The sequence below is a fragment of the Copadichromis virginalis genome, linkage group LG11 (genome assembly GCF_057382275.1).
Source record: "Copadichromis virginalis isolate Kocher_CV1m ecotype Utaka linkage group LG11, C_Virginalis_male_GT1.1, whole genome shotgun sequence".
In the NCBI taxonomy this organism is placed as follows: Eukaryota; Metazoa; Chordata; class Actinopteri; order Cichliformes; family Cichlidae; genus Copadichromis; species Copadichromis virginalis.
In genome coordinates, this window is record NC_140628.1 from 30,973,301 (window position 1) to 31,000,784 (window position 27,484).

General features: G+C 39.3%; 1 protein-coding gene across 1 annotated transcript; it reads left to right on the top strand.

Moving 5' to 3' along the window:
* Nucleotides 1–26,937, top strand: drd2l (dopamine receptor D2 like). Its single transcript, XM_085471985.1, has 8 exons — nt 1–332; nt 19,480–19,875; nt 21,208–21,317; nt 22,613–22,749; nt 24,256–24,470; nt 24,773–24,856; nt 24,936–25,290; nt 26,680–26,937. The coding sequence occupies exons 2-8, from the start codon at nt 19,504–19,506 to the stop codon at nt 26,874–26,876; spliced, it is 1,470 nt and encodes a 489-aa protein (XP_085328111.1). The 5' UTR covers nt 1–332; nt 19,480–19,503; the 3' UTR covers nt 26,877–26,937.
* Nucleotides 26,938–27,484: the final 547 nt, after the last annotated feature.

Genomic DNA, 27,484 nt, shown 5'->3' on the forward strand with positions numbered 1-27,484 from the left:
CTGTCTGCTGTGAGCGCAAGTTGGCTCTGTGATTTATTTCTTAACTGAAACTGTGAAACCTACACGAACCCCTCCTCTCCTCTTCGTCTTCTTCTTCTCTCCTCAAACTGTTCCCATCGTCCTCCATCTCCTGTCAGACCCCCGCAGCACTGACCCGACAGAGGAGGGGGACTTTACCCCTGATGGTGTTTACGCCCACCGACTGAGGTCAATCTAGGGGAAGGTCTGCCGTAAATTGTTGATTGGATGCCGCGGACGGACAGCCAATTTCTCGCCAGTGCTGTTCCTGAGAGGAGAGCGAAGCTAAATGTGAGCACCTGAAGCACCATAGGGTAAGTAACCGCTTTAAACCAAATTGAAAAGCAGATTTATTCTTTCTTTTTTATTTTTTTTTATTTTATCTTTTAAATATAGAAACCTTTGTCAGTTCAGATAGGACTGGCAGCGTCTTAAGGGGAACTTGTTGCCATGCTTTCAACGCTTTTCTGTGATTTTTCATGATTTTTCTTGGTTCCAATATAGAAGATTGACAAGTTCGTTTTGCGGATGAACGCCAGCAGGGGCATGGTGACATTTTATTTTTGAAATAAAATCACGGCTTGGATTTTGGGTTAATACGTGTTTGGAGTGTATAAGTGCTTATTACCCGGAATTCAAAATAAAGTCAAGGCATGCCTCAAAAGGTATGTCTCGTATTATTGCTCATTTAATGCTTTCATTTTTTTTTCATAAATACACTGAAGTTTTCCTGTTTCCGTTATTAAAATAATAATAATAATAATGCTGATTGCAAAAACTACATATTCATTCGCTCTGTTCCATAATAGTCCTGTCAAAGAAAGTCTTATAGAAAGACTCCAGTAGCTGTATGATTCACAGTATTATATAGTTTACATTCTTTTTTTTTCTGCCGATGTATTTTCAGATATCTCGGTAAAAGATGTTTGTAATGTTATTTTAGCCTGTAACTATTCTTCTAGGTTGCTTGAAATTGTGAATTTATTTACTCACCTTAGTTTGTTATTGGAGAGTCTGAGCATGATTGTCAACTTTACCATATTTTCATTTATTATAGGTTTTTTTTTTTGTTTGTTTGTTTTTTTACCTCAGTCTTCGGGTGTTGCAGAAATAAAATCAACTTGCCTCCAAATGAATTGCAGAAACAGATCTTACTGTAAATCTGAAGTTCTCATTTGGGATACCCTCTAGTGGTTGCAAAGTGGCATTATATTTGTTTAGAGTTCTCTCAACAGCTGAAGGGTGTGTTTCAGTAATGCTGTATTCCCTCAAATGTGCATTTTAGAATGGTGAAAATTTGTAGATTTGGCAGGGGACGGGTGGTTAAGTGTGTAAACAGGAGCAAACCCTGGTTATGTCTACACTTTAAATGTTTGTGCCATATGGGCACTTTGACAAATCAAATTTGACTCTTAATGAAATGGAGAGGATGCAGTTATCAGTCTGTTCACACTGAAACTGTTTATCCTCAGCAGTCGCTTAGAAGTGGCTTCCAAACGCTGCAGTGTCTCATTTTAAATAAAAGATGGAGAAGATGTCAAATCGCTTCTTGAATAGAAGATGTTTATTTTTGGTGTGGAGCGTCACCCGGGGATCACATCTTCTCATGCAACACTCTCATGTGCCACATTGGTGCAAATTATTCCTTCTCCCACTTGCTAATCAATTTATTGGTATTTCTACCACACACAAGATTCTTATTACTTATTGACTGACCATATATTACCATAAGGGGGCTGTGAATCCCTATTGCAGCACTAATATGCTAATAACTTCTTTAACTAGAGTTAAAGTTTCCTTCTTAAACAAGCTAACAAATTGAAATACCCCCCCCCCCCCCCCCCCCTCTCTCTCTATATATATATATCTATATATATCTATATATTTTTTTTTTTTCTTTCGTGGCTCAATTAAGTACTAAAAATGATTTTTTTTTCTCCACTGTGTAACAAAATACACAAATAAACCATGCTGTGATTTTATTTGTTTCCAAAAGTCAATAACTGCTCCTTAAAAACATATGAAAAAAGGAGGCAAGGGAGTTCAGGGAGTAATTGGGAGCTGAAGTAGGGTTAAGACGCTGAATATTTACTGGCCTCATCTCAGCAGAGAGCTGATTATACTGCAGCTGAACATCCGTACCATTCCCAGTGGCTGGGACTTGTTCCTCCCTCTCAGTGAAAGAAATAAAAGATTTATAGCAGGCCAACTCACAGCCTTAGTAAAGCTGAGGGAAAATTTGAACGCATATTTTTTTTTCTTTCTCTTCTATGCGTATTTTTTTGCCGTTGAATTGGGGGCAGGCAAGGCCAAGAATGTAATAGACCTGTCAAGCATCTCCAGAGAGGAGCAACCAGCAGAGGAAGAGAAACAGGAGATTGGGCAGGAGGAGAGGGAGATAAGAGAGAAAAGGGCTTGTGAATGTTACTGAGTTGGGACAACAAGGGCATCACTCAGCATGGTTTTGAAAGAGTGAGCTGATTAAATAATGTAGTAAAACTGCTACTTGGAATCTGATTACATAGCCCACAAAAAGTAACAAACTTGACTGTTGCAGCAACAATTGGGTATCATTAGTTCATAATATTTAAAAAAAAACAAAAAAAAACATCTGTTACCTGTGCTTACTTTTTCCCTGTTAATTAGAGTCAAACTAAACTAAATGTAACCTGCAGGATCAATTTACTGATGTCTTTTCACATCAGTCTCATTACATCCTATAGCGCACCATATGGGAAAACAGGTTTCCATCCATGTTTAATTATGCATTTTAACTCATGAATGTTTAAACATGTGGTCCATCGAAGCACTCATGGCCCAAATGTGGAGCCTGAGGCTGGGTTGGGGGCAGATGAGATGAAGCTGGTTACTTTGTCTTAGTTCATAATAAAACAGTTGAAAAACCACCACAGTAATCTAAATTAAGCTCACTAATAAAAAAGAGATTAATCAGATTTTGAATTAATTTTCCTTTTTAAATTGGCTCTTGCTTTATGTTACATGTAGTGGCCTCACACGTTTTTATCTTCAAGCGCATTGTGTCTGTTTGATGCTTCTTTCTGAATTTGAAATGTATAACTCTGCTTTTTAGTGCAACCATGTTTTCTCACAAAATTTTCTATGAATGTGAGAGAGCGAGGTTTCATGTTGCTCAGACTCAGTTTACACATCATGGATGTGAATCTGCACAAAGTAAATCAAGGTTTTAATGAGCAACACTGTCAAAGGTGCTGCATCATAACAGCTGCTTGAATCACAGCTGAGTGTTTTTTGGCTTCTGTGTTTTTAGCAAGAAACATCTGGGGTGTCTCACTTTGTTGCTTCTTGCACGAACATAACTGTCTCATTACAGTTTGACAAATGCGCTCAAATTCTTAAATCAGGATTAGATACTTCTGCGGTACAAATCTGAAAACCACCACATTGTTAACTTTTTATCTGGAAACAACTTTAATTTTTGTTGTGATACTCTTAATTGTATTAAGGTAAGTCAAATAAGACGTCTTTCACTACAATAATATTAACTGGAAAGGATTTCAAACCAACTTCCACTTTTTCTACACTTTTTCACTTGTTTTATATTTCCATTTTCAGTGCTTTGTGGCATTGCTCATCTGTGTTTGTCAAAAATAGGGTGCATGGTGGTGCAATGGTTAGCACTGTTGCCTCACAGCAAGATGATCCTGGGATTGATTCCAGGATTCGTGGCTGTGTTGAGTTTGGATGTTCTCCCTGTGTCTGTGTGAGTTTCTTCAGGTACTCTTGTTTCCTCCAGCAGTCCAAAGATGTGCACATAAGGTTAACTGTTGATTCTAAAGTGGCCGTAGGTGTGAATGGCTCTCTGTCTCTCTGTGTTAGACTGGTAATATGTACAGTGTATGGCTCCTCTCACCCTGGGATATGCTCTAGCCCACTTGCAACCCTGAATTTGATTAGGAGAAGAGGATGGATGCTTTTCTGGCTGTAATTGTCATTTATAGTGAGTAAATACACTCACAGGACACTTTATGACGCACACATAACTAGTAATGGCCTTAATCCTTTGTGGTAGGGATTCAAAAAGGTGTTTAAAACATTCCTCAGAGATTTTGGTCCATATTGAGATGATGGCATCAGACAGTTGCTGCAGATTTGTCAGCTTCACGTCGATAATGTGAATCTTCCATCTGAGTACAGTGAACTCATTGTAACGTTCAAGAAACCAGTTTGAGATGATTTGAGCATTGTGACAAGGCATGTTGTCCTATTTGAAACAGAAGATGGATCTGGCTAAAAACAATACTTAGTATGCTGGGGCTTCAAGATTAAATGCTCTTCTGCTGCCTTGGTTGTAACAACTGGTTATTTGAGTTACTGTTATCTTCCTCTCAGCTCAAAGCAATCTATTCTCATCTCACCTCTGTTATCAACAAGGATTTTTTTGCCCAGAGAGCTGTTCTTATTGTATATTTTCTCTTCTCAGATTGTTCTCTAGAAAGTCTGGGACCAAAACCCATTCTACACTCAACAAAAATATAAACGCAACACCTTTGTTACTGCTCCCATTCCCCATGGGATGGACGTAGAGACCTAAAATTCATTCCAGATACACAATATAACCATCCCTCCCAAACAGTGGTCACAAATCAGTCCAAATGTGTGGTAGTGGGCACATCTGCTATATTGAGATAATCCATCCCACCTCACAGGTGTGCCACATCAGGATGCTGATCTGACATCATTAGTAGTGCACAGGTGTACCTCAGACTGCCCACAACAAAAGGCCACCCTGGAATGTGCAGTTTTGTCTCACAGCAAAATGCCACAGATGCCACAAGCAATGAGGGAGCGTGCAATTGACATGCTGACAGCAGGAATGTCAACCAGATCTGTCGCCCGTGCATTGAATCTTCATTTCTCAACCATAAGCCGTCTCCACAGGCGTTTCAGAGAATATGGCAGCACATCCAACCGGCCTCACAACCGCAGACCTCGTGTAACCACACCAGCCCAGGACCTCCACATCCAGCAGGTTCACCTCCAAGATCGTCTGAGACCAGCCACCCAGACAGCTGCTGGAACAATTGGTTTGCACAACCAAACAATTTCTGCACAAACTGTCAGAAACCGTCTCAGGGACGCTCAACTGCATGCCCGTCGTCCTCATCGGGGTCTTGACCTGACTCCAGCTCGTCGCCGTATTGTGTATCTGGAATGAATTTTAGGTCTCTACGTCCATCCCATGGGGAATGGGAGCAGTAACAAAGGTGTTGCGTTTATATTTTTGTTGAGTGTACATTCAAAGTCATCTTTCTTCCTCATTCGGGTGCTCAGTTTGAACTTCAGCCGGTTGTATTAACTTTGCTTCTATATCTAAATGCATCGAGTTGCTGCCATGTGATTGGCTGATTACATAGCTGTGTTGACGAGGACTTGAATTGCTACACAAATAAGGTGGCCAGTGAGCGTAAATAAAAATGAATCAGAGAAAATATACACCACTGGGACAAAGTGATAAGCTTAGAAGTTACTTTATCATTTCAATTCAAGATGACAAATATGCAAGTTATACAAACATCCATTTCCAGAAGTTGTCGAGCTTGTACTAAGTGGGAACCTTAGGGAACCAGGCTGCTGTATTTATATATGCATGGTTTGCTTTTCTCTGTGAAAAAGAGTTTATGCTAGCAGACATGATTGCACGGTAATGTGAAGTAAAACCAATGCACTGATTAATGGCGGCCTTTTAATTCCAATCACTGAAATCTGCCCAATTTATCACTTTAGTTTGGCAGTAGGTCTAACAACATGTACTAGACAGAGCCAAATAGGTGTACTTATTCATAATTTTAACCACTGAGGCTCTCCTTTTGTATCCTGCTTGTATTTTTTACATTTTAATTAATATCTTGTTATGTTTCACATTGCAGAAGTTGACTGTTTTATGAGAAAATGGTTGAGACATCAGTGGTATTCACAAACACTGAAATAAATAATATAAAATAATGAATAAAAATAATCTTTTCAGAAGTTTATAAAAACGTTTAATTGCAAATAAATCTTTTATTGAATGTTAATTTTATGTTGCTTTTCTTAGATAGGTGTGTTTTTAGACATAAATGTTCTTCATAGGGATTTTTCCACAAAGATATTCATTAAAAATAAACAGTTCTTATAATTACATCTTCTTATCATCACAAATTGAAAAATACGGAATGAATACATATGTATGTCTTGCCCAGAGATCTTCATGAAAACACATTTTTGAGTGAATAGGCATGTTAGAGTTAATGAAAGGCCATTATCTGGGTTTATAGAAGAATCTGTCATGGTCACATGGAGTTTTCATGTTTTCATCAATGTTTTTATCAATCACACATTAATTATGATTTTAGGCTTTGAGGCACATTTTTTTCACCACCCTGTTGCAGTAGGTGCAACATTTTAAATTTTGGTATTATTTTTCCCAGCTATCAATGTGATGTGCTCCCTCTCTTAAAACGACATAGCTGAACATAGCTGATTCTTTACACCATGATGCATATTTAGCCCAAGGTCTCATTTTGTGTTTGGATTGCAAAACAAGAATTACTTTGCTTAAAAACAGGAGATAATTCTGTGACTAAAGCTTCTGGGAAATGTTTATGTTGTGATTAGATTGTTAGTCATGAAATATTCCTCGCAAGTTAAATCTTTTTCTTAGTAATTTGTGTTAAAAGTATTTGAGGTTCAATGTAACGTTTGTAGTTCAGTTCAAGAAAAAAATAAAATAAACAATCAGTTGCTTGGGACAAAATATGCCCCAGCATTGTTTGAAGACTTCATCTTCTCATTCTTATTATTGCAGTGCTTCAGCAGCTTTACAGAAGCTCTGCAGTCTGTCACTGGCAAATAGCTTTTTCCTAGTTTTGCACTCTGTCTTGGGGCATCTTGCTCTTTGATGTTTTTAAACTAATTTGTGAAAGAGACTGAGGTAAGATGAGCTCGGTTTACAGTTGCTCAAATATGACTGCAGGAAAGTTGTTTAGTTTTGAAGAACAAATGTTTTAATTAAATATTCTTGCTTTAAGTGTTTGGTGTTGAGAGAGTGAGCTCAAAAACAGGTAAAGATGTCAAGGAAATTGGCTGAGAATCTGTACTGCAAACAGGTGATTCTCTAGTGAGCAAGTGAAGATAGCAACTAAAGAGTTTTTCCATGATCTGTCAATCATCTTATTGCAATTTATGTTGCAGCTGATTCTACAAATTGTCTTGAATGAAAAAAAAAACATTGTTTTTCCTGCATATTTTACAGCATTTACTACACACACACACACACACACACACACACACACACACACACACACACACACACACACACACACACACAAATACAGAGGTTACAGTGGGTCAGATCAATCCAGAACAGCAATCCGGCAATTTCAGTTAATGAGCAATAAAATCTGATAGGCAGGCTGATACTGTCGAATGAATGAATTTTTCATGTGCTTCCAGTGACTGCATGGAGATAGTTACTCAGTAATAAGAAAATAATGACATCCCATGGCCTGCTTACACCTAGAGCACATCATGCAGATATAAACTTGTGGTTGTGGTACTTCAGTATATAGGCAGAAGAGGTGCCTTTTTAAAGTGGCAGGCACATTCTGAGTGGGAAAAACATGTTATTGTGAAACCCTGAGTGATACAGAAAATTGTAAGAAAGAGAGGACAGGGGAGGGAGATGAAACTATTTTCAAAGGAAAGGACTGCAATTTTATAAACTAGATTTTAAAATCTTATGTCATGTGCTAATTCATTTTGGAGTTTTTAAACCAGATTTTAGATCTATACATGTTCTGTTGCTGAATCAAGTTTATTTTTGAATGTTTTGAAAAACTAACTGAATCATAGTAATTTTGTGTTTGCATAAAATATGTGTTAAGAAGTTTAGTGCAGGTTAAAAAGGTTAGTGTTGGGGGAAAACTCTGTAAAAAACCCAGGAGAAATAAAGACACAATGAGACAAAGTTACTTTCTTTATCAAACGTGTACACGGGTGAGCTGCGAAGAACAACTCACCCCATGCACAGTGGCTTGGTAATTTTTATAGGCACAGAGCACAGAGACAGTGAGAACAGGATAACAAATAATAAACAGATAAAATAAAACAACTCCATATATGGTGCTAGTCTCGTCAGCAGAGAGCTAGGGAAGATAAAACAATCTAAAACAATATGTCCCAGAAACAAGATGTGTTTGCTGGGAAAGTCTAAAAAGATAATTCTAAACTAATCTAACCATAGGCAGAGGGCAGACAAAAGGCATCTTTGTACATTTAAAAGAAGGTAAAGAAACATAGAATCATTTTTCCTGTAACATTCCCTCCTGTTTTAACTTATTTTAAATGTATACAACAATTGTCTGTGAAGGTTATTTATTAAGTATCTTAAGCAATTTTTTAATTTTCAAAATGTCAGCATAGCAGAAATGGAAGTCATTTGGTCTAAAGAATAAAACAAAAGAAAATAATAAAAAGAAAAACATAGTAAATGAAATAACAAGTGGAATAAACAAGAAAAAATAATAAAACTAAAACTACAAAAAATAAAAGGATGAAAACTAAAATGAAAACTTTGTATTTAAAAATGATGAAAACCTAATATGTAAAATGAAAACTTCAAAAAATAAAAGGATGAAAACCTTATATTTAAAATGATGCAAACCTTAAATTGAAAACTTTATATGTAAAATGATGAAAACTTCATATTTAAAATGAAAACTTCAAAAAATACAAGGATGAAAACCTTATATTGTACCTGCATAAACTACTAATGTGTTAATCAGTGCATGATCACTTGAAAAAGGCAGAAGTCATTTTTAATCACCACGTCATTCATTAGCAGTTATTACAAGTTCTCCTCTAACAGAATTGCAACGGGATGCTGTTCTTCTTGAGGCACGGCAACATAAGCAGTCATTGTAGTTATCATCTTTGAAATCATTACTCTTAGACATGGCGGTGTAGCTGCTCCAGATGTGTGGTCAGTGACATATTTCTGCAGAGCGGTCAAATTCTGCAAAGCTTCATAAATGTCTCCTCCAGTTTCGTATCCATCAGGGATAAAAGTGCAACATGTTTCCCCGATCAGCTTGCAAACTCCTCCTTGTGATGCTGTTAGCAGGTCTAGTGGCAGTGTGTTCTTCAACACCATCGTTCTGATGGCCTTCTGTTCTCCTGCTAAGGCCGTTCCCAGGGCCTTAGTTAAGTTGATGTGTCGTAGCAGAGCATATCGGTTGATTTCCACGTGATCCCGCACCTCGGCAACTCCAATGCCGGGGATCAAGCTCTGTAAGAATTTCACTCCTCCTCAGATGCGAAACTCTGGTTCCTTTACTGCTTGGTGCCGTCCGTGCACATCCTGTCTGGTAATGAGTCTTTGTTTGTAGTATCATTCGGTAGCTGTAGTTGGAGCGACAGTTGAGGCTCATCAGTGTCGCGTTACTGGCACAGGTTTCGTTGAGTGAACAGTCCATACACTTCCTCTCGTTCCTCGGTGGGCAGAAAGTGTATATGTTTTTGCATAGCAGTCAGTTTTATTATTCAAGTAAGCTGTAGTGTTCATAAACTGCCACCAAATGTTAGTGGCATAGCCATGGGGAAACTTGGTGTACTTTCCTTTGTCATACAGTGTCTGCCTTTTCTTCATATAGCGTGACTTATTGTCCCTCACGGAAGCAAAGATGAGGAGCCCGGCCATGGTCAGGGCCGCTGCAGTTGTTAAGAGCCACCACCTCATGACGACGGAACACACCCTCCTGTCGCGAGTAGACCCCCCGGCCAGGAAAGCTGACCCCTCCACCGGGCGAGATCACAACAAGTGGGCAAGCCTGCCGTCAGCTGTGTTTAGATGGCTTCACTGACTCGCCTGCAGTGACTCTGATGGATCCAGGATGGTCGTTCCGCAATTTTGCAAGCTCCAGTTTTTCCTTTGGAGCACTTTGATCAGAACCCAGTCACCGGGCTGTGATCTGCAAGACACTTGATAGACATCATTACATTCTTCGTCATTTACAATCATCTCTTTATTTTCCTACAACTTAGACATACATTTTGCTACTGAAATTGTATCTGCCTTTTTCACTGGGTAGATTTCTGGCCACTTTGAGAATACATCTATAACCACTAGGGTGTATTTTTACCCTTGGCATTCATTTAGCTCAATAAAGTCCATATGGATTGTGTGGTCTCAGATTTCCCTGAGCATTATATTTTTGACACGTCATGCACGTTCTGACAAATTGTTTTGCTGAGGTTTCAAAATTTACAGTGTAGAATTTACAGTGTAGAAATGAGAGTTGACAATACTGGTCAGTCCCCCCGTTGACAAATGCGTACAGCCATGAGTCACTAATGCCGCCATTTTGTGGGGGAATTTTGGCAACACTAGCTTGCCATAACACATCATTAAGTCGTTTGTCAGAACTGCACCGTGTTTTAGCCATTTTGCCTGCTCTGCTGTGCTTGCTGCTTTTGTTCATTTTTCAACACATCCAGTGGAATCTGATGTGTGTTCACTGCCATCAATGTGATGTTTGTCTTTTGTGCCGCCTATTTTGCTGCTCTGTCGGCAAAGTTGTTGCCTGTAGTAATGAAAGAGTCAGTAGGCGTTGTAAGAGGTTGGCATGGTGAACTGGTTTTCCGGTTGGTGTAATCATTCCTCTGGTTTTCCAGATTTTTTGCAAAATGATGCACAGCAGAGAAAACCTACTGGCTGTCTATATAAATGGTTATTTGTTTATCTTTGTGTATTTCACATGCGCAACAATCTCGTGTGAAGTGACCTTCCTCTCCACGGTTCTAGCAGGCGTTGTCTCTATGTTATCTGCTGTTTCTGCGTGGCTGTCTGCGGCCTTGGTGTTTGTGACTTTGCTCGCCTCTCTGTTCCTGATAGCCACCTGCGAATTAGTGTTTTAGTCTGTTGTCAACAGTCAGCCTTATTTTTAAGTTACAGAATGCTTCTCCCTTTTTTTGTTTTTTGTTTTTTTGTTTGGGAGAATAGATGCAACTGTACATTTTCACTTAAGGCAGTTTTAGATAATTTCTAGTTCTTCAAACAATGCATGGATCTCACACATTTCAAACTTTCAAGTTAGGGTTGTTTCCCATTTATACAAATATATATATTTAACTTTGCATTGCTCACAGCTCATAGCTCACAGCTCTAAACCTAGGCATTTTTCAATCATATGCCTAATCACTATGTGTCACTGTGATTCTCAAGTATTGTCACAAGTTCGTTTAAATTCGTTTCCAAAACCAACAAAATAATCAAAGAAAAACAAAAACATAAACGTGTCAGGACACAAAAGAAAAAGAAAAATGCTGCCACCCGAACAAGGCAGAAGTCTGCATATGTTGGCTTGTAATAGCATGCAGCTTGTAACATGGTAGACTAATGTGCCTGTGTTAATTCAGCTCCATATTATTGTGTGAAGTTGCACTGGGTTGGGAGTGGTTTTGTGGTTGTCACATTTTTGGTGAGCCAATGGCTGGAATGGGGTTGGACTAATTAGAGGCAGGTGTACTTGATTGCACTGATACACTGGTCTACATATAGCCCACACTACAAACACTGCTGTGTTGTTTTGTCTCTCTGTGCAGGTATGTAATGTGATGAAATCAGATATGTTTGGGATGGATGGGTTTTGCGCTATGAATTTTATATTAAGTGTGTCGTTTTGTCTCTCTGTGCAGGCCAGGGCCTATTATATGCCACAGCCTAAAGGCAGCAGGGTTGCAGAGGCTTGAGTGACCACTGACTATATGCTTGCAGGGTGGTGGGTCTCCAAGGACAACTTCTAACCCTGTTAAAGGCAACATGTGGAGTGCAACTTGGCTGTGTGGCATAGCTGGCTCTGGCCTTGGGACTGTGTGTTTTTATACAATTCATAAGTGGGACACTGGACTGTTTTATCTTTTATCTCTTGATATATTTTTCGTCAATAAATTATCTTTTAGAATTTTATTGACTGTCATCTTTTTGCCCACGACTGAGACGGTTGGTCAGACCTAGAGTCTTTCTTTTGGTGTGTTACAGCAGCTTCTGCTCTAAAAGAAACAAATAAATAAAAAGAAAAGAAAATGTGTAACATGCTCATCAGCTTAGCAGTGTCTACATATTTAATTCAGCTTCTCAATCCTGTAGTTGTAGCTGTTGTCTACAGGGTTTTGCTTATTGGTTGTTATTATAGGTGTGCTCTATATCTCAGCAATGTGTCATTCTAGGATGATAGGTTTCAAGCTGGTCAAGTGCCTCTATGCACTTCATTAGTTTAGTTATTCTCTGTATTGTCTTCATCTCACATGCCATTACACTGAGTTTCAGCAAACCTTAAGCTTGATGCAGACTACTGCTTAACAATTATTCACCTCACATCATAACCGATTAAGGTGCCTCTTCATATTAATATTATGTCATTGTTAATATTATCCTTTGTCTTATATAACAGCAATAGCATATTATAATATTTTATCAGTGTGTACCACTATACTACTACTGAGCCAATTTGATAGTTAGGATCATCTTATTCAGCAAACAGATAATTTAGAATTCATCCAATCTGCGGTCACATTTGTTCTCTCTGTTGCATGGCGGACCAGGCAGTTCTATTATAATATATTATTTATATTTTATTTTGTATCCATCAAGGGCTTCAGATGACCTGCAGAATCATCCTTTTCCCAGGGTGGAGACAGTTACCTTTTCACACACTGTCCTTGGCTGAACAGTGACACAGCCTTAATATACCTTATTTATTTTATTAAAATATTTTCGTGTGAATTATTTGCTTTATATTCATTTTATACATTGTGGGCATGGTCATCATGCCAACTGTGTTTCATTGTTAATATCACTTTACAGGTTGTTATCCTTGCTATTATTAATTTCAGATACTCTAAAGATCATTTCTACTGTAATTTTCCCTTTGTTCATCTTTATTTCGTACTTTTTATATTTATATCTACTCAGTGGGGTCTGTTTTCAACCCTTTTAAACTACTTCAAACTACTTTGATCTCTAGTTTTCACCTAATAAGGGATTATTATGTTCTTCCTGATATGGGTGTTGCTGCAGATGCGGCTGCAGGAATGGGTGATGGTTTACTAAAAGGATTGTGGGAACTGCACAGTGTCTCGTCTTCTGGTTTTACTAAACTGGCAGTTGAGTTCTGTTCTTCTGACTGTTTATATTTTGTTTTCTTAAATCTCTGTTTACAGACACTGTTTTTGGCCGGTGTCTGGACTTTTCTTTTCTCACCACTGCTCGTTAGCAGGAGTGAGTTTTAATTTCACTTGCTTGATTACCCATCTTATTTATGTATTTACTTATTTTTGTTTAAGTAATATATACACAATACAGCTGCTATCACCTTCGCTGGTATTAGAGACGAGAGTGGTTGCTCACACGCCCTTCTACTTTCGGACTATTTCCAAAAGCGGTGTGAACTTTACGAGACGGAACTCGACCGTTCTCTCAACTCACCAGCACGTCAGTGAATAGCAGTAAAAGAAAAACACAGTAGGAGCAGCTCAGTCTCTTATCGGACCGTGAAAAGTCAGCTTGCTCCGTTAATTAAAACAATACACACACACATTCACATTCACACCTATTCGCGCGATCGGAACCCTTATCATAAGGGGAGCTGCCAGTCTTTCTGTAGACGAGCTACTTATTCCCTTGACCCAGCTGGGGGAGCTACCCAGAGCTCCAAACCTAACCCACAAGAGTGGGGAGCTTCCAGTCGACGAGCTCCAAGCTACCAGCCGACGAGCTACTTTAAACCCACAGAAGTGGGGAGCTTCCAGTCGCGACGAGCTACTTTCGCTATTTTAAATTCCCTGAATTTAAAATACGATTTTACGCAAGATTGTGTCAGTGTGTCTGTATCTACCTGGTCAGTGTCGCCGGGTCTGGTCCACCTCGATCGGGCCCCACCACCGTGGGTCGCTTTCTAAGAACGTTGGCCAAGACTCGAATTTAACGCCCTTGGTCTTTGATCACACACCTAGTGTGTGGGCTGTCGACAGACGAGCAACGTGGACTGGTCACGGAGATGGGACACGATGGAGGCGATCCGGCTCGAAGGACCAAGAAATGTTGGGGGAAAACTCTGTAAAAAACCCAGGAGAAATAAAGACACAATGAGACAAAGTTACTTTCTTTATCAAACGTGTACACGGGTGAGCTGCGAAGAACAACTCACCCCATGCACAGTGGCTTGGTAATTTTTATAGGCACAGAGCACAGAGACAGTGAGAACAGGATAACAAATAATAAACAGATAAAATAAAACAACTCCATATATGGTGCTAGTCTCGTCAGCAGAGAGCTAGGGAAGATAAAACAATCTAAAACAATATGTCCCAGAAACAAGATGTGTTTGCTGGGAAAGTCTAAAAAGATAATTCTAAACTAATCTAACCATAGGCAGAGGGCAGACAAAAGGCATCTTTGTACATTTAAAAGAAGGTAAAGAAACATAGAATCATTTTTCCTGTAACAGTTAGTGATGTGCTGTGTAGGACTGGCGCTGGGCTGGCTCCCTTGCACCAGTTAGGCTAAATCAAGGCTAAAAGACAGAAATTTAATTCAAGGTGATAATGTTGCTTAGATGTACTCACCAAACCCACCTTTTATACTATTCATATTGTCAAGGGGGTTGGAAATTTGCCATATAGATCTCTGATTGTATCTTGTGAAATCAATCACTTGAGATGTCTTTAGATGCTGTTGCCAGTGGTTTGTCTATTGATTTGTTCAGTTGAACTTGTCTAGGATATGGGTTGATTAACAATGCAGAGTAGAGGTCAGAGTCAGTCAGTAATTGTAATGTGATGCTCATGACGGAGCGGGTGGTGCTAAGGTGGTAAAAGTCTCACTTAATTCATTCATGGACTAACAAGAAAATTCAAACTGTGATGCTGCCAGTCAGTAGTCCGTTTCAACTTCCTGTTGCCGATAAATATTTCATGCAGCTTTTTGCATGCTGTCGTACAGCCTCTGTGTTTGAGTGTAACAGAAGAGAGCCAAAGACTTGTAAGCGAGGGGAAGAGAAGTTCTTATATATCTATATCATGTCTCCTCTCTGCAAAAAGACATCAGTACCAGGCTACTAATCGCATGTTTCAAAGAAAAGGCTAGTTTAGATGAGATGTGTTGTTACTAATGTTTTCATTAATTAAGCGTATTGCGTTCCTTCTTTTGTCTAAAGCTAAATATTTGTCTGTTTTAGTAAACGACAAAGCTAAGGTTGTTCTCTGCGACAGACTCCCTCTGGAATTGGTTTTAAGATTTTTTTTCTGCAAAAAACTGCAACAAAAACAACAGAAAAAGTTCTCTTTCTGTTTCAAATAGGATTAAAATTCATTTACTCATTTGCTGTGTCTAATAGCCTGCTGTTTCATGAGTCGTGGCTGTTTTGAGATCTCAGATGTCATTTTATTTATCCCAGCTATCAATGTGATGTGCTCCCTCTCTTAAAACGACATAGCTGAACATAGCTGATTCTTTACACTATGATACATCTTTAGCCCAAGGTCTCACTTTGTTTGGATTGCAAGACAAGAATTACTTTGCTTAAAAACAGGAGATAATTCTGTGACTAAAGCTTCTGGGAAATGTTTATGTTGTGATCAGATTATTAGTCATGAAATATTCCTCGCAAGTTAAATCTTTTTCTTGATAATTTGTGTTAAAAGTATTTGAGGTTCAATGTAACGTTTGTAGTTCAGTTCAAGAAAAAAATAAAACAAACAATCAGTTGCTTGGGACAAAATATGCCCCAGCATTGTTTGAAGACTTCATCTTCTCATTCTTATTATTGCAGTGCTTCAGCAGCTTTACAGAAGCTCTGCAGTCTGTCACTGGCAAATAGCTTTTTTCCTAGTTTTGCACTCTGTCTTGGGGCATCTTGCTCTTTGATGTTGATGTTTTGAGATCTCAGATGTCATTTTATGGTAAGGATTAGGGTGCGGCTCATGATTAAGATCGTCATCAGTCGATACTACTGGGTTGTAAACCACATTCAGCAAACAATAAATTCTTTTGATGGCACACAAATGAGTGTTACATGTCATTTCAGGATACTGGGGTGATGATTCCCCTAAAAACAAAGATTCCTAAAGAGCATGTGTCATGGCTACTGAACGGACCCACGCGCAGACAGTTCTTTCAAGGAAACAAAAAGGGGATTTATTTACAATAGGGATCACCTTAGTGCAAAATATATGTACAGTGAGTTGGGAGGGGGTCCAGGGCTCCAGGGAGAGAAGGGGGGGGGGGGGGGGAATCCACACACACACGCTTCCTCTTCCACTCAGTCACCGCCACCGCTCCTCCGCACACACGCACTCCTCTTCAGCCGCACTCACTCCAACACTCCACACACTGCCCCACTTGGACAGGTCCGGTGATTCGGTCCAGAATCTACAGACAGAAGGTCAAGGTTAGTTCCACAACATAAAACACATGTAAGCGATTCTTCTTTGAATATGCCGCGAGCACGAACTCAGGTGGTTCGACGTTCCAGCGGTGAGCTGCTCTGTGCCACTGCCTTAAATAGCAGCTGGGGAAATCAGTCAGATCAGCCGCAGGTGGACACCATCCACAGGGGTGCGTGGGCCAAGAGTGAGAGCCCGTAATGAGCTCCACCCAGGCAGAGAGGAGGAGGAGAGACAAAAAACCAAAACTAACAACAACAAAACCTGTAGCCAGCGTGGGCCAACCAGAGAGACACGGGGACCGTGACAACATGCTTGTCATTTGCGTCATTTACAGAACATAACCTGCCATCAGATTCAGTGTGACATTAGAATAAAGTCTTCACATGAAACCCAATTGACAGGGTTTTTTTCTCATAAAGATTGAAAGATTGTAACATTATGATGCAAAACTTGTGCAGCATAAATCAATTTCTCAGCACTTCATCTGTATGCTGACAACAATCCACATTTCTTCCCCCCAAAAATATGGAGCATTACTTTATTTCTGAGCAATTTCTCATGAATTATTCTGTACAGCCCACAAACTGGGTTTGAGCGACAGCTTGCACAAACACCCTACTCCTGATGGCCCTTTGGTCAAAAGAATTGCACCGTCCTTAGTTCACCCTTCAAATTGAATTACATCAACTAGTTGTGGATTACAGTACCACTGTGCATCAATATCGCCAAAGGGAGAGCATGGCTTATAGAGAGCAGTCAGTGAATAATGCATCCTAAAAATACAAACAAAAACGAGGCAATTAATAAACTAATGTTTTCACACAGCTCACCCAACACACTGATGCATGCATTGCACATGTGGATTAGTGTTTCTCTCACTGACCTAACATCAATAATTCTTTTTATGCTATGGACAGGTTATGTAGGTAAAACCTTTGTGTATTGAACACTGATAATACATACATAATTGATCAAATATGACTGACTGTGTTAAAACTTTCATGGGTGGAAGGCATGTCAGAACAAACCGAATACTGACTCAGTGATGAGCATCCATACGGCTTATAAATGCTATAAGCTCTCACAGTGCAATTATAGTTTATATATGAAGTGTGTGTGTGTGTGTGTGTCGTCATTAATTCAGAAGCATGCTGGTCAGTGAGTATTAGGATGTTCAGTTAGTATTACATTACACATGTAAGTGGTAAATGGTTCTTCTATAGCACTCTCCTCTACTAAAAAGGCTTTAAACAAAATACCTCATATACACAAGCACTTTTTTCCTACACTTAAGTGCTTTCTAGCAAATACTCTGATGGATGGTTTGGAGAGCAACTTGTGGTTCAGTATCTTGCACAAGCATACTGCATGCACACTGGAGCAGGCAGGAATTGAACAATCGATCTTCCAATTAGTAGATGGCTTGCTTTAACTCGTGCATGTCTAATTTCCCCTATGCGTTTACATGAAAGGTGTCATGTTGGCAGCAACGAATCAATCTAAAAGCTGAATTCATGGATCATATTACTCTTTTTCCACAGAAAACACAGAGACATTATCCTGTGTTCCAAAGGTTGCAGGTTAGTGGTGTAAAAGAGTTCGAGCAGCAGATTAGAATGAAGTACGCTAACATTTTATACGGTTTCTACAGCATCAAACTAATATTGAACGTATTCCTCTGACAGTGCAATGCACAGTTTGTGTTTCATGTGGTTTTAGGAAGCTACACATATAAAAGGTACACCCCCAGCAGAGAATCTATATCACACTTAAAACATGCTGTAAATAAAAGAATTAGTGAAAACGTGGGGTGGGGCTTCCATCTGATTTTCAACCCCCTCGGACCATAACCTGCTCCTGACTGTTTTAGTTTTTGCTCTGGCAGCTGCAGACTTCCTGTTGTTTAAGAGTTTGAGAGTAAAGATTGAATATAAAAACAGATTTGAAACATAGGCTTGGTAAAAATTTGATCACATCACCAATTACAGTGTGGGGTTTGTGTTTTAGGATCATATATTAATGCTTTCAGAACAATAAATTTTTTGCTGCCAAGAGATAGAAAATCAAGGAATAAAGTTGGGTCTCATAGTTAATATTTATTACTGACAGCCATTAGAGAAACACAAAGAGATGCTGCTTTGCTTTGGGCCTCAGCTTTCTTAATTCATATACAGACATAAACCCAGAATGATTTGCAGTATTTTTAACACTGTCTTTGCATAATTTTTAACCCTGTAAGACCCAACCTATCGAAAACAGTCAGAAAATTCAAATTCTTTGGAATTTAGATGTTTATTAACCCTTATAACAAAATCCACAATTTCTTTTTGCTGTATCATGTTGCGTATGATATATTTTTATTACATATTTATTATATATATTTTTGTATCACATTTGATACATTGGGCATTTTTGGCAACTTTTTGTTAAAAACAATGTTAATTTTATACAAAAAAGGAGAATTTTCTCCATAACATTTTGAAAGTATGGCAAGTGTTGATCATGTTGATGAGATAGAGGTCTCAGAAACTCATATATCATATATGATACAAAGGGCATTATAGGATTAAATGGAAGTTGATTGTCTGTGATATAAGAAATATGATTAGCTAAATAAGTTTTCCTTTTTACAAGAAAACATTGCGTAGCACCTTTTCTGGCAGCATAACCACCTGCAGACAGCAGCGGGAAGAAATCCAGGCAATAATGGGAGCGTCAAAACTAACTAACTAAAAACTAACATAAAAAACTGAGTGTGCAGTATCCAATGATTTTCCTTTACTCTGTGCCCTTTGTGTGGTTACAAAGCTGTCTGTCTGAGGTGAGACCAAAGACAAAGTTCCAATAATAAGCGTTCCTTCGTTCTCCTTTCCTGTCAGAAAAAGTAGCCACTCATCTTTGGATCTATTTTAAAAGACAGAATCAAATGCACAGTGGGCCATGAAGGGCCCCACAGTAATTATGTTTCTCCTGCTTTTTTGTGTCATTAATTTTCAGCCTGACCATGTTCACTGGAGCAAGATGACTTTACCCAACAAGTCAGACGACACCTCCTCCCCCTCCTTCCCTCTCTCTTCCCTTGAACATAATTTCTCTGTCTATGTCACCAATGACCCCTCGTACTCCCCCATATCCTTCCCCACATCCTCTTCCTCTTTGCTGACTTCCACCAACTGCACCAGCTCTGCTTCACCCTACTCTCCACCATACAACTTCTATGCGGTGCTGTTAGTCCTCCTGATCTTCTGCGTGGTGTTTGGTAATGTGCTGGTGTGCGTGGCGGTGTCTCGAGAACGTGCCCTGCAGACCACCACCAACTACCTCATCGTCTCACTGGCTGTTTCTGACCTGCTGCTGGCCACGCTGGTCATGCCTTGGGGCGTATACCTGGAGGTGTGTGCACTTGTGTTTGTTTTCCCTTCTTTTCTTGTTTATTTTTTTGTGGTTCAGAAGAAAGACAAAAAAAAACAGAGAATCAAATCCTTAGATGCAATGGAAATCAAGAGGATAAGAGTGTTCGGTAGTTTTCAGCCTTTTTCGAACAAACACAAAGCAAATGAGACCAGTAATATATTAGATAAGAATATGAGCCGACTGATAACCAGCCTTCCAGAATTTCACATATGCTGTTTTGTCTAGCTTCTTATAGTAATTTCAGTAGCTTTGGTTTGTGGACTGCTGGTTGAAAATGAACAATACAAATACATTTTTGTTAGTATGAAGTTACCAGAACAACATTATGGATAAGATTGGTATGGTAATCAAGAAAATAATAGGACTTATTAATAATGCGCATATTCTTTTGGAATAACCTGTCAGGTCTTCTCACATTTTGGTTTGCCTTTTGTGTTTTATTAACAAAAGGGGAGAAAAGCTTCCGTTGTGTATCTTTGCTTATTATGCTTCCTTTGTTTTAATTCTATTTTTTCTTTCTTTCTGTTAGTTATTCTACTTGATTTTTTTTTCTTTTGAATTCTGAAATTTGTCTTAGTTGTCATCAGTTCTCCGGGCACTTTCTGTCCTACCATATCCCTTTGTTTGTCCTGAGTTTAATTAAAGTTATCTTTTTGTTTGTGTAGGTGATGCCTCTGTGTTCTGTATATTGGGTCCTCTTTTTGAACTTCAAACAACACAAAAATACCCACTCACATTTACAAGATCAGTCAACGTAATGTTACATGGTTCCTTATCTTTATTTTATTATAACCTACTCAAAGAAAGATTGAATCAATAAGTGTTTTGGCATTTTTGGCTATTAAATAACACATACCTTTGTCACATATCAGATTGGCTATTGATTATATCACTGATTAATTATTTAATAATTATAAATACTGTTACTCTGTTTTAGTCAAGAATAATTATTGTTTTTTTTTTTAGATCCAAGGGACTTACTTGAATTATTATTTTTAAATCCTTTGGTGCACAGCAGTCACTGTTAGAGTGCAAAATACTTATTTCTGCATTATTTAGTAGGTAAACACAAATCCTTTGTCTTTTTCTTTCTGACAGTCTTTGTAGTTAAATTTCAAAAGGAAGTAATGATCTTTATTAAACTATTAAAACTCAAATTAAATATTGAATTATCCAATAAGAAGCAAAAGTTTGAACCAGCCTGGTTAATATTGATGTGCTGCACATGAATAAAAATGTACAAAACGTGATACCAGGTTAAAAAAATGAAAGTGAGTTATGAGTGAGTAAAACTCATTTGCTTTGTTGAAGGTGGTAGGAGAGTGGCGATTCAGCCTCATCCACTGTGACATCCTGCTCACCCTGGACGTCATGATGTGCACAGCCAGTATCCTCAACCTCTGCGCCATCAGCATCGACAGGTGGACACTTGCCTAAAAATTACTCTCACATTATCACCTTTACTGCTTGTTTGTTCTCTTTTCTCTTTGTGTCTCCTCTTATTGTTGAGCTCACCTCACTTCTATTCTAACAATTTATCTTCCTCTTGAGAATTCCCTTTCAGCAGGAGAACAAGTTATTCTGTTATAAACTAGTTGAAATTATATAAGTCATTTTTAACCAAATAACATGACAGTAAATCAGTATGGTATTTCTTCCACCTAATCTTGACCTTTATATTTTTTTTGGCTGGGTTATGCAAATAAACGCTAACCAAAGAGCATGCATATACATACATTACCTATACAAACCCCACTAAAAACTGCATTGCCATCATCCAGCTGTCACTGAGTAGCCAAATAAAAACTTCTTTCTGCTGCAGTCATCTATCTGTCCACCTTGTAATGACAGGTTTTCACAGTTGCAACCCTAATTAGTATTTGCTTTAGTGGAACCATATAAAAAACCTGATTAAGTGTTCCACCTCACCTGATGCCCTCTTAATGGTCCGGCGAGAGGTGGCCAGACACCCAGCGGGCAGACAGTCTGCAATTGGGTCCTAATTCTTCTGACAAAGTAACACATTTAGACTGCACCACTTTGGTCTTGTGTAATTTTTTTATAGCATCTAAGGATAGTCTCTAAATTGTTTTTGTTGAATCCACAGAGAGTAATTTATATATAATTCAGTAGCAAAGCTGTCAGGGCTTAAAGCCCCCAAAGTGACCCATTACAAGGACACAGGGGTGAGGTAAAGTGCTGTGATTTAATTAACTCGAGCACTTTGTATGCAAAGTCATCCAGTGTATTCTGCAAAACAAGAAATAGGACAAATCTAGATAATGATTGTGCAGCTAGTGTGGAGTCATTATTTTGTATTTTACTTTAGGCTTCATGTTCCAAAATTGAACTTTGCTATTTGGGCTGTTTGGGACCTGATGAATGTAAAAACAAAGAATTGCCTGATTTTTATATTTTACCTGATTTTTGTTTCTGACAAAAATGAAATCCACATATGAGGGCATTTGTTTTCAATAGAACAGTGGCAGCATAATGTCCTTGTAAATGGATATCAGGCCCTTGTGGAGCAACATTTAATATTTTGGTCTGCACAACCCAAAATGTGATGTCCACATATGTGGACGCCAGGTCCTAGGAGGTCAATTAGGTGCAGAAATACATTTGTTTCCTCTGCATTGACGTGCATGTCAAGACACAACCATAAGTTAACGTGTAGGAGGCGCGTTAATGTGTCTGTGTGTATGTATTGTTGCAGATATACAGCGGTGGCAATGCCATTGCTCTACAACACCAGATACAGCTCCAGGAGGAGGGTGGCGGTGATGATTTCGGTTGTGTGGTTCCTTTCTTTTGCCATCTCCTGCCCTTTACTGTTTGGGCTGAACAACACTGGTAAAGGGTCATCTGATGCTTTTTGACTTTTTCAGTGCTCAGCTGTAAATTGTTTTCTTTAAAATTATAGAACTGTTTCTTTTTTTTAATACAAAAACAGTCTTTCCAAACTGTCTTTAAATTTGATTATTCGTCTTTTAAAAATATAATGCTGTGACATTTCAATATGTTGGCATCATCGATGGTTAAAATTGTCTCACAGTAGTAGCAGTAGGGAAGGTGCCCAGCAGCTAACCTTATTGGAGAGCTATGAGGTAGAGAAGCATAGTCCAACTCCACCTCTAGGTACATGCAGACCCCGACCTCCTTATCTATAAACACTGGGAATTGGTGCTGTCTAGTCCATTTGACTCTGCAGTGAGCACGAGTTGGTGATGAAGGACTTCAGCTTTCAAAGCACTCACACTGAACTCAAAGGCGGCCACTTGAGAATAAGTGGGGAAACATAGAGTAATGCGAGGGTGAGCAAGAGGCATCCGGCAGCCTCAGTTGTGGGTCCAAATGCAGCAAGATACCAAATGATGTAAGTCAAACTGTGAAAAATATTCTCTCTCCCCAGAAATGTGTTGCTCGTAGATTACAGCACGGCATTTGAAAGGTGCTCTGTGCATTGCTTTTCATTCAGTTCCAGCGCCAGCGTTTGAATGTAAAGGATCACATTGCATCATTGGTGGCTTGCAAAGCGACCCATGGCTCATGAGTTGGGAGTTCGCCTTGTAATCGGAAGGTTGCCGGTTCGAGCCTACCGCCTACTGGTGTTGGCCAGAAGTGGCGCGACATGGCAGCCTCGTTTCTGTCAGTCTGCCCCAGGGCAGCTGTGTCTACAACTGTAGCTTGCCTCCACCAGTGTGTGAATGGGTGGATGACTGGGTGTGTAAAGCGCTTTGGGGTCCCTAGGCAGGACTAGTAAAAGCGCTATACAAATACAGGCCATTTACCATTTGCAAATGTAGGTTTGATGAAACGCCAATGAAAACAGCGTTTTACTTCATGAGTTAACATTTTTAACATGGTGTCCAAAAAGTTTCAAGATCAAGAAGAAATGAATGAGTTTAATGGTAAATTCAACTGATGGTTATTACAGCTGACAACGAATGGAAACAGATGACCAAAGTTAACAGCACCTTTAATACAGAATAATTGAATATGTTGTACTCTTCCATACATCTTTACTATGATTATCATAGAGTAGATTTGCCCACCGCCAACCTCAACTGTGCATCAGTGCAACAGAACTGATTCATGTTTCTAAGATGGACTGTTCATCAGTTTTTAGGGTAGCAGAGCCACAGATTCCTATTTAGGATAACTTGAGTGCCATCTCACTTGTCTTTATGATTGCTCTGATAATAGTTAAATTCTGCACCAGTTTAAATCCTAGGTTAACCTCTCTTGCCTTTTGCCTTTGTACTTTACACATAGACAGATAAATCTTGCAATTATCCCTAAAGGCTTCTGTACTATATCCATTCTTTGCCCTTTTTCTTTTTTTCTGCTGCACATTAGCTAATCGTGAAGGCACCATGTGCAGCTTTGCAGACCCGGCATTTGTGGTGTACTCATCTGTGGCCTCCTTCTACGTTCCCTTCATTGTAACATTGCTGGTGTACGCGCAGATCTGCCTGGTGCTGCGCAAACGTGGCAGACGCACTGCCCCGCGACGCAGACACGGTTTGCTTGCGCAAGGTGCGGCTGAAGCAGAAGGTCACCGACACAGGAAGGTAGATTTCATACCAAACTAATGTTTATCAAGCTTGAGTCAAGTTTGAGTTTTCTTCCAGCCATTTTGCAATTGTAACGAGATAGAAAGTTTAGATGAAGTCAACAACAGTCTTCATCATATTTGAAAAACACTTTTGTAACTTCAGATACACACACTTCATCTCATGCACAGTGTAATTTCCATAAGATGACACTAGATTCTTATCCTACCAGCAAATATATTTTACTGTGAGATATCAGTTTCCAGTTCTTTTTTGCATTATCTTTTCTTTTCAATATACATGGCATTCTTCCATTTCAGAATAAGTGTACACAACCAGAAGATGTGAAGCTGTGCACCCTGATCCTGAGACCTGCCTCTGCAACCCCACAGCGCAAGAAAGTGGTGAGGGTCATAACTTAAGCCAGCACTCAGTCCAAACAGATTCTCTTTTTATTGTCATTTTTATGTAATTCTCACACAGAGCCTGGTTAAAGAGGCGGTGGTTCACCCTCTTGAAGTGGAGCCAGGTCATTTCCTGCCACAGAATGAGCAAGTTCTGGCTCCTCCGCCTCCTCCTCAGGCCTCTTCGAAATCTGGACGACCCCGGATCTCCCTGTCCATCTCGGTTGGACCTGCTCCTGTTCTCCCCTCAACCGTGACACGATCGGCTCTGACACCTCGTCCTCCCACCCTTGAGGATGGCATGAGGGGCCGTGAGGGATGGAGGGAGCGCAGTGCAGGCAAAGAGAAATGGGGCATCACCAAGGAAAGGGTGAGAGGGAGGCTGTCACAGCAGAAGGAGAGAAAGGCGACTCAGATGCTTGCTATTGTGCTCGGTAAGCAGTGGGAAATGCAGACTTATTAATGAGGTGTTCTCTGCACCACGTGTGCATGCTCAATCTTCACTTGTAGTTTGTCACACTGTGCACTGGTGCATTCACAAACTCTTTCTACCTGAAAGCCAGACCATTCCTAAGTCTCTATGACATTGTTTTTCAAGATATCCTTCTATATCTAGTGAAGGCACAGAACACATCTAAGCTAACAGAACAAAGTTAATTAAATTTAATTAAGGCTTATTTATATAGCGCCAATGTGTACTATAAGGTATTCAGTACTGCATCAATCAAGTGACGGAGGTTAATGAGAAGAGAAAAAGTAAAACACAGAGAAACAGGACAAAACACAAAACATGAGAGTGATTAGACAAACATATGATGACATTGATTAATGATATTTCTTTGTTCTTTGTCTCCATGCTTTGTCCTGTTGCATGTTTGTTGTCTTTTTTGGTCTATGTGTGTGTGCTGGTATATAAACTTGTGGAGAGTGAAAAGTGAGAGTGGAAGAAGTGCTCATGCATCACATTAAGTCCCGCAGCAGTCTAAACCTATAGCAGCATAACTAAAGGAACGTTCATGGATATTTAATCCAGCTTTAACTATAAACTTTATGAAAAGGGAAAGTTTCTTGTCTTATCTTTAAAAGCAGAGGTGTCTGTCTCCTGAGATGGCTCCACGGGAGAGGGTACTCCTAGCTGATTGTAGCTTGTCCCATGTATCATCACATTTGCTCAGATGCCTTCATCTTATTTAGGTATTTTCACAAGTTTGCTGAGATTGCATACAGAGAGCAATAAAAGACTAAATAAAAATTAAACCAAAAATATGGGTTAAAACCAGCAATCATGAAATGTTTTTTAATACATAAAAGGTGACTGTAGATGTTTACTGTACAATAATTCCCTTGAGCCAGTTCTGTATCGCAAAAGGAAATGCAATCACCTTTGGCAGAATGAAGAAAAATCTAGATGAAATGTGTCCCGAGGGCTTTATTCTGAATAACTGAAAATAATTTGATTTCTCCAGATGAAAGATTTTAAATGTAAATTTGGAGCAAGTTTTCCTTATGTCAGTTGGAGAAACAGTGATGAATGTTAGCATTCACAGCAGCAGTTTTTATGGCCTTTATTATTTATGACTTCTGACTTGATTGTATTTTTCTCACCAAGCTCATTTTTGTTGTGTGATTTATGACATTTGGCAGTTCTGACTCTGAAACTGGGATAGATGATATCCTCTGTCTGTGTATTTACTGACTCAGTGGTTTTATGAGGGTGTGCAAACTACAAATGTACAAGTAGACAAGATATTTAATAAATTACATCCTTGAATGATTTCTGTGACACACAAAGACATAACCCCCGTCTTGTCTTTCTTTCAAAGGTGTGTTCATTATCTGCTGGCTGCCTTTCTTTCTGACCCATGTACTGAAGGCCCACTGCAGAAGCTGCTGCATCTCACCCTCCCTGTACAGCGCCGTTACCTGGCTGGGATACCTCAACAGTGCCGTCAACCCTGTCATATACACCACTTTCAACATTGAATTTCGCAAAGCCTTCATCAAGATCCTGCACTGCTAGTCCAAAAGGATGAGAGGTGTCAGTTGTCCAAAAATAAAAAAATAAAAACGCCTGACATCAATTTGAGTTCTGAGGTGAGAAAGAGCTGAGTAAGAAGCAAAGATAAAGAAGTGTGTGGCAGGTTTGATGTGCAGAGATGGGAAGTGAGACAAAAGAGTGGACAGCTGATAAGTCGAAGTGGGACAAACTTTTCAGAAAGTGAATGACAAGAGAAATGTAACAAATAGCTTACACAAGACTGAAGAAAGAAACTAGGAGGCAATCACAAAAAAGCGTGTGACAAGTAGAAGACAGGTGCACAAAACACAAACAAGCGGGAGATATTCAAAGAAAAGAAGACGTGTGCTGCGTTGTACAGATAATACGCTTGTCAAGAGAATTACTGAGGACCGGGAATCTCAGAGCAGCAGCTTGACTCAAAAACTTAGTGTAAGTTGGACTCCAAGAAACGTGACTGTTTTTCCAATTTACTGGAAGACTTAAGTCGTACTTGTATTTTCTTGTATCACTGACAAAAAGCACCTTATCAGTTTACATGTGCTTGTCTTTCCCAGAGGACTGGAATAAGTCAGGGGAAAGGGGGAAAAACAGCTTGCGTACAGCTTAAA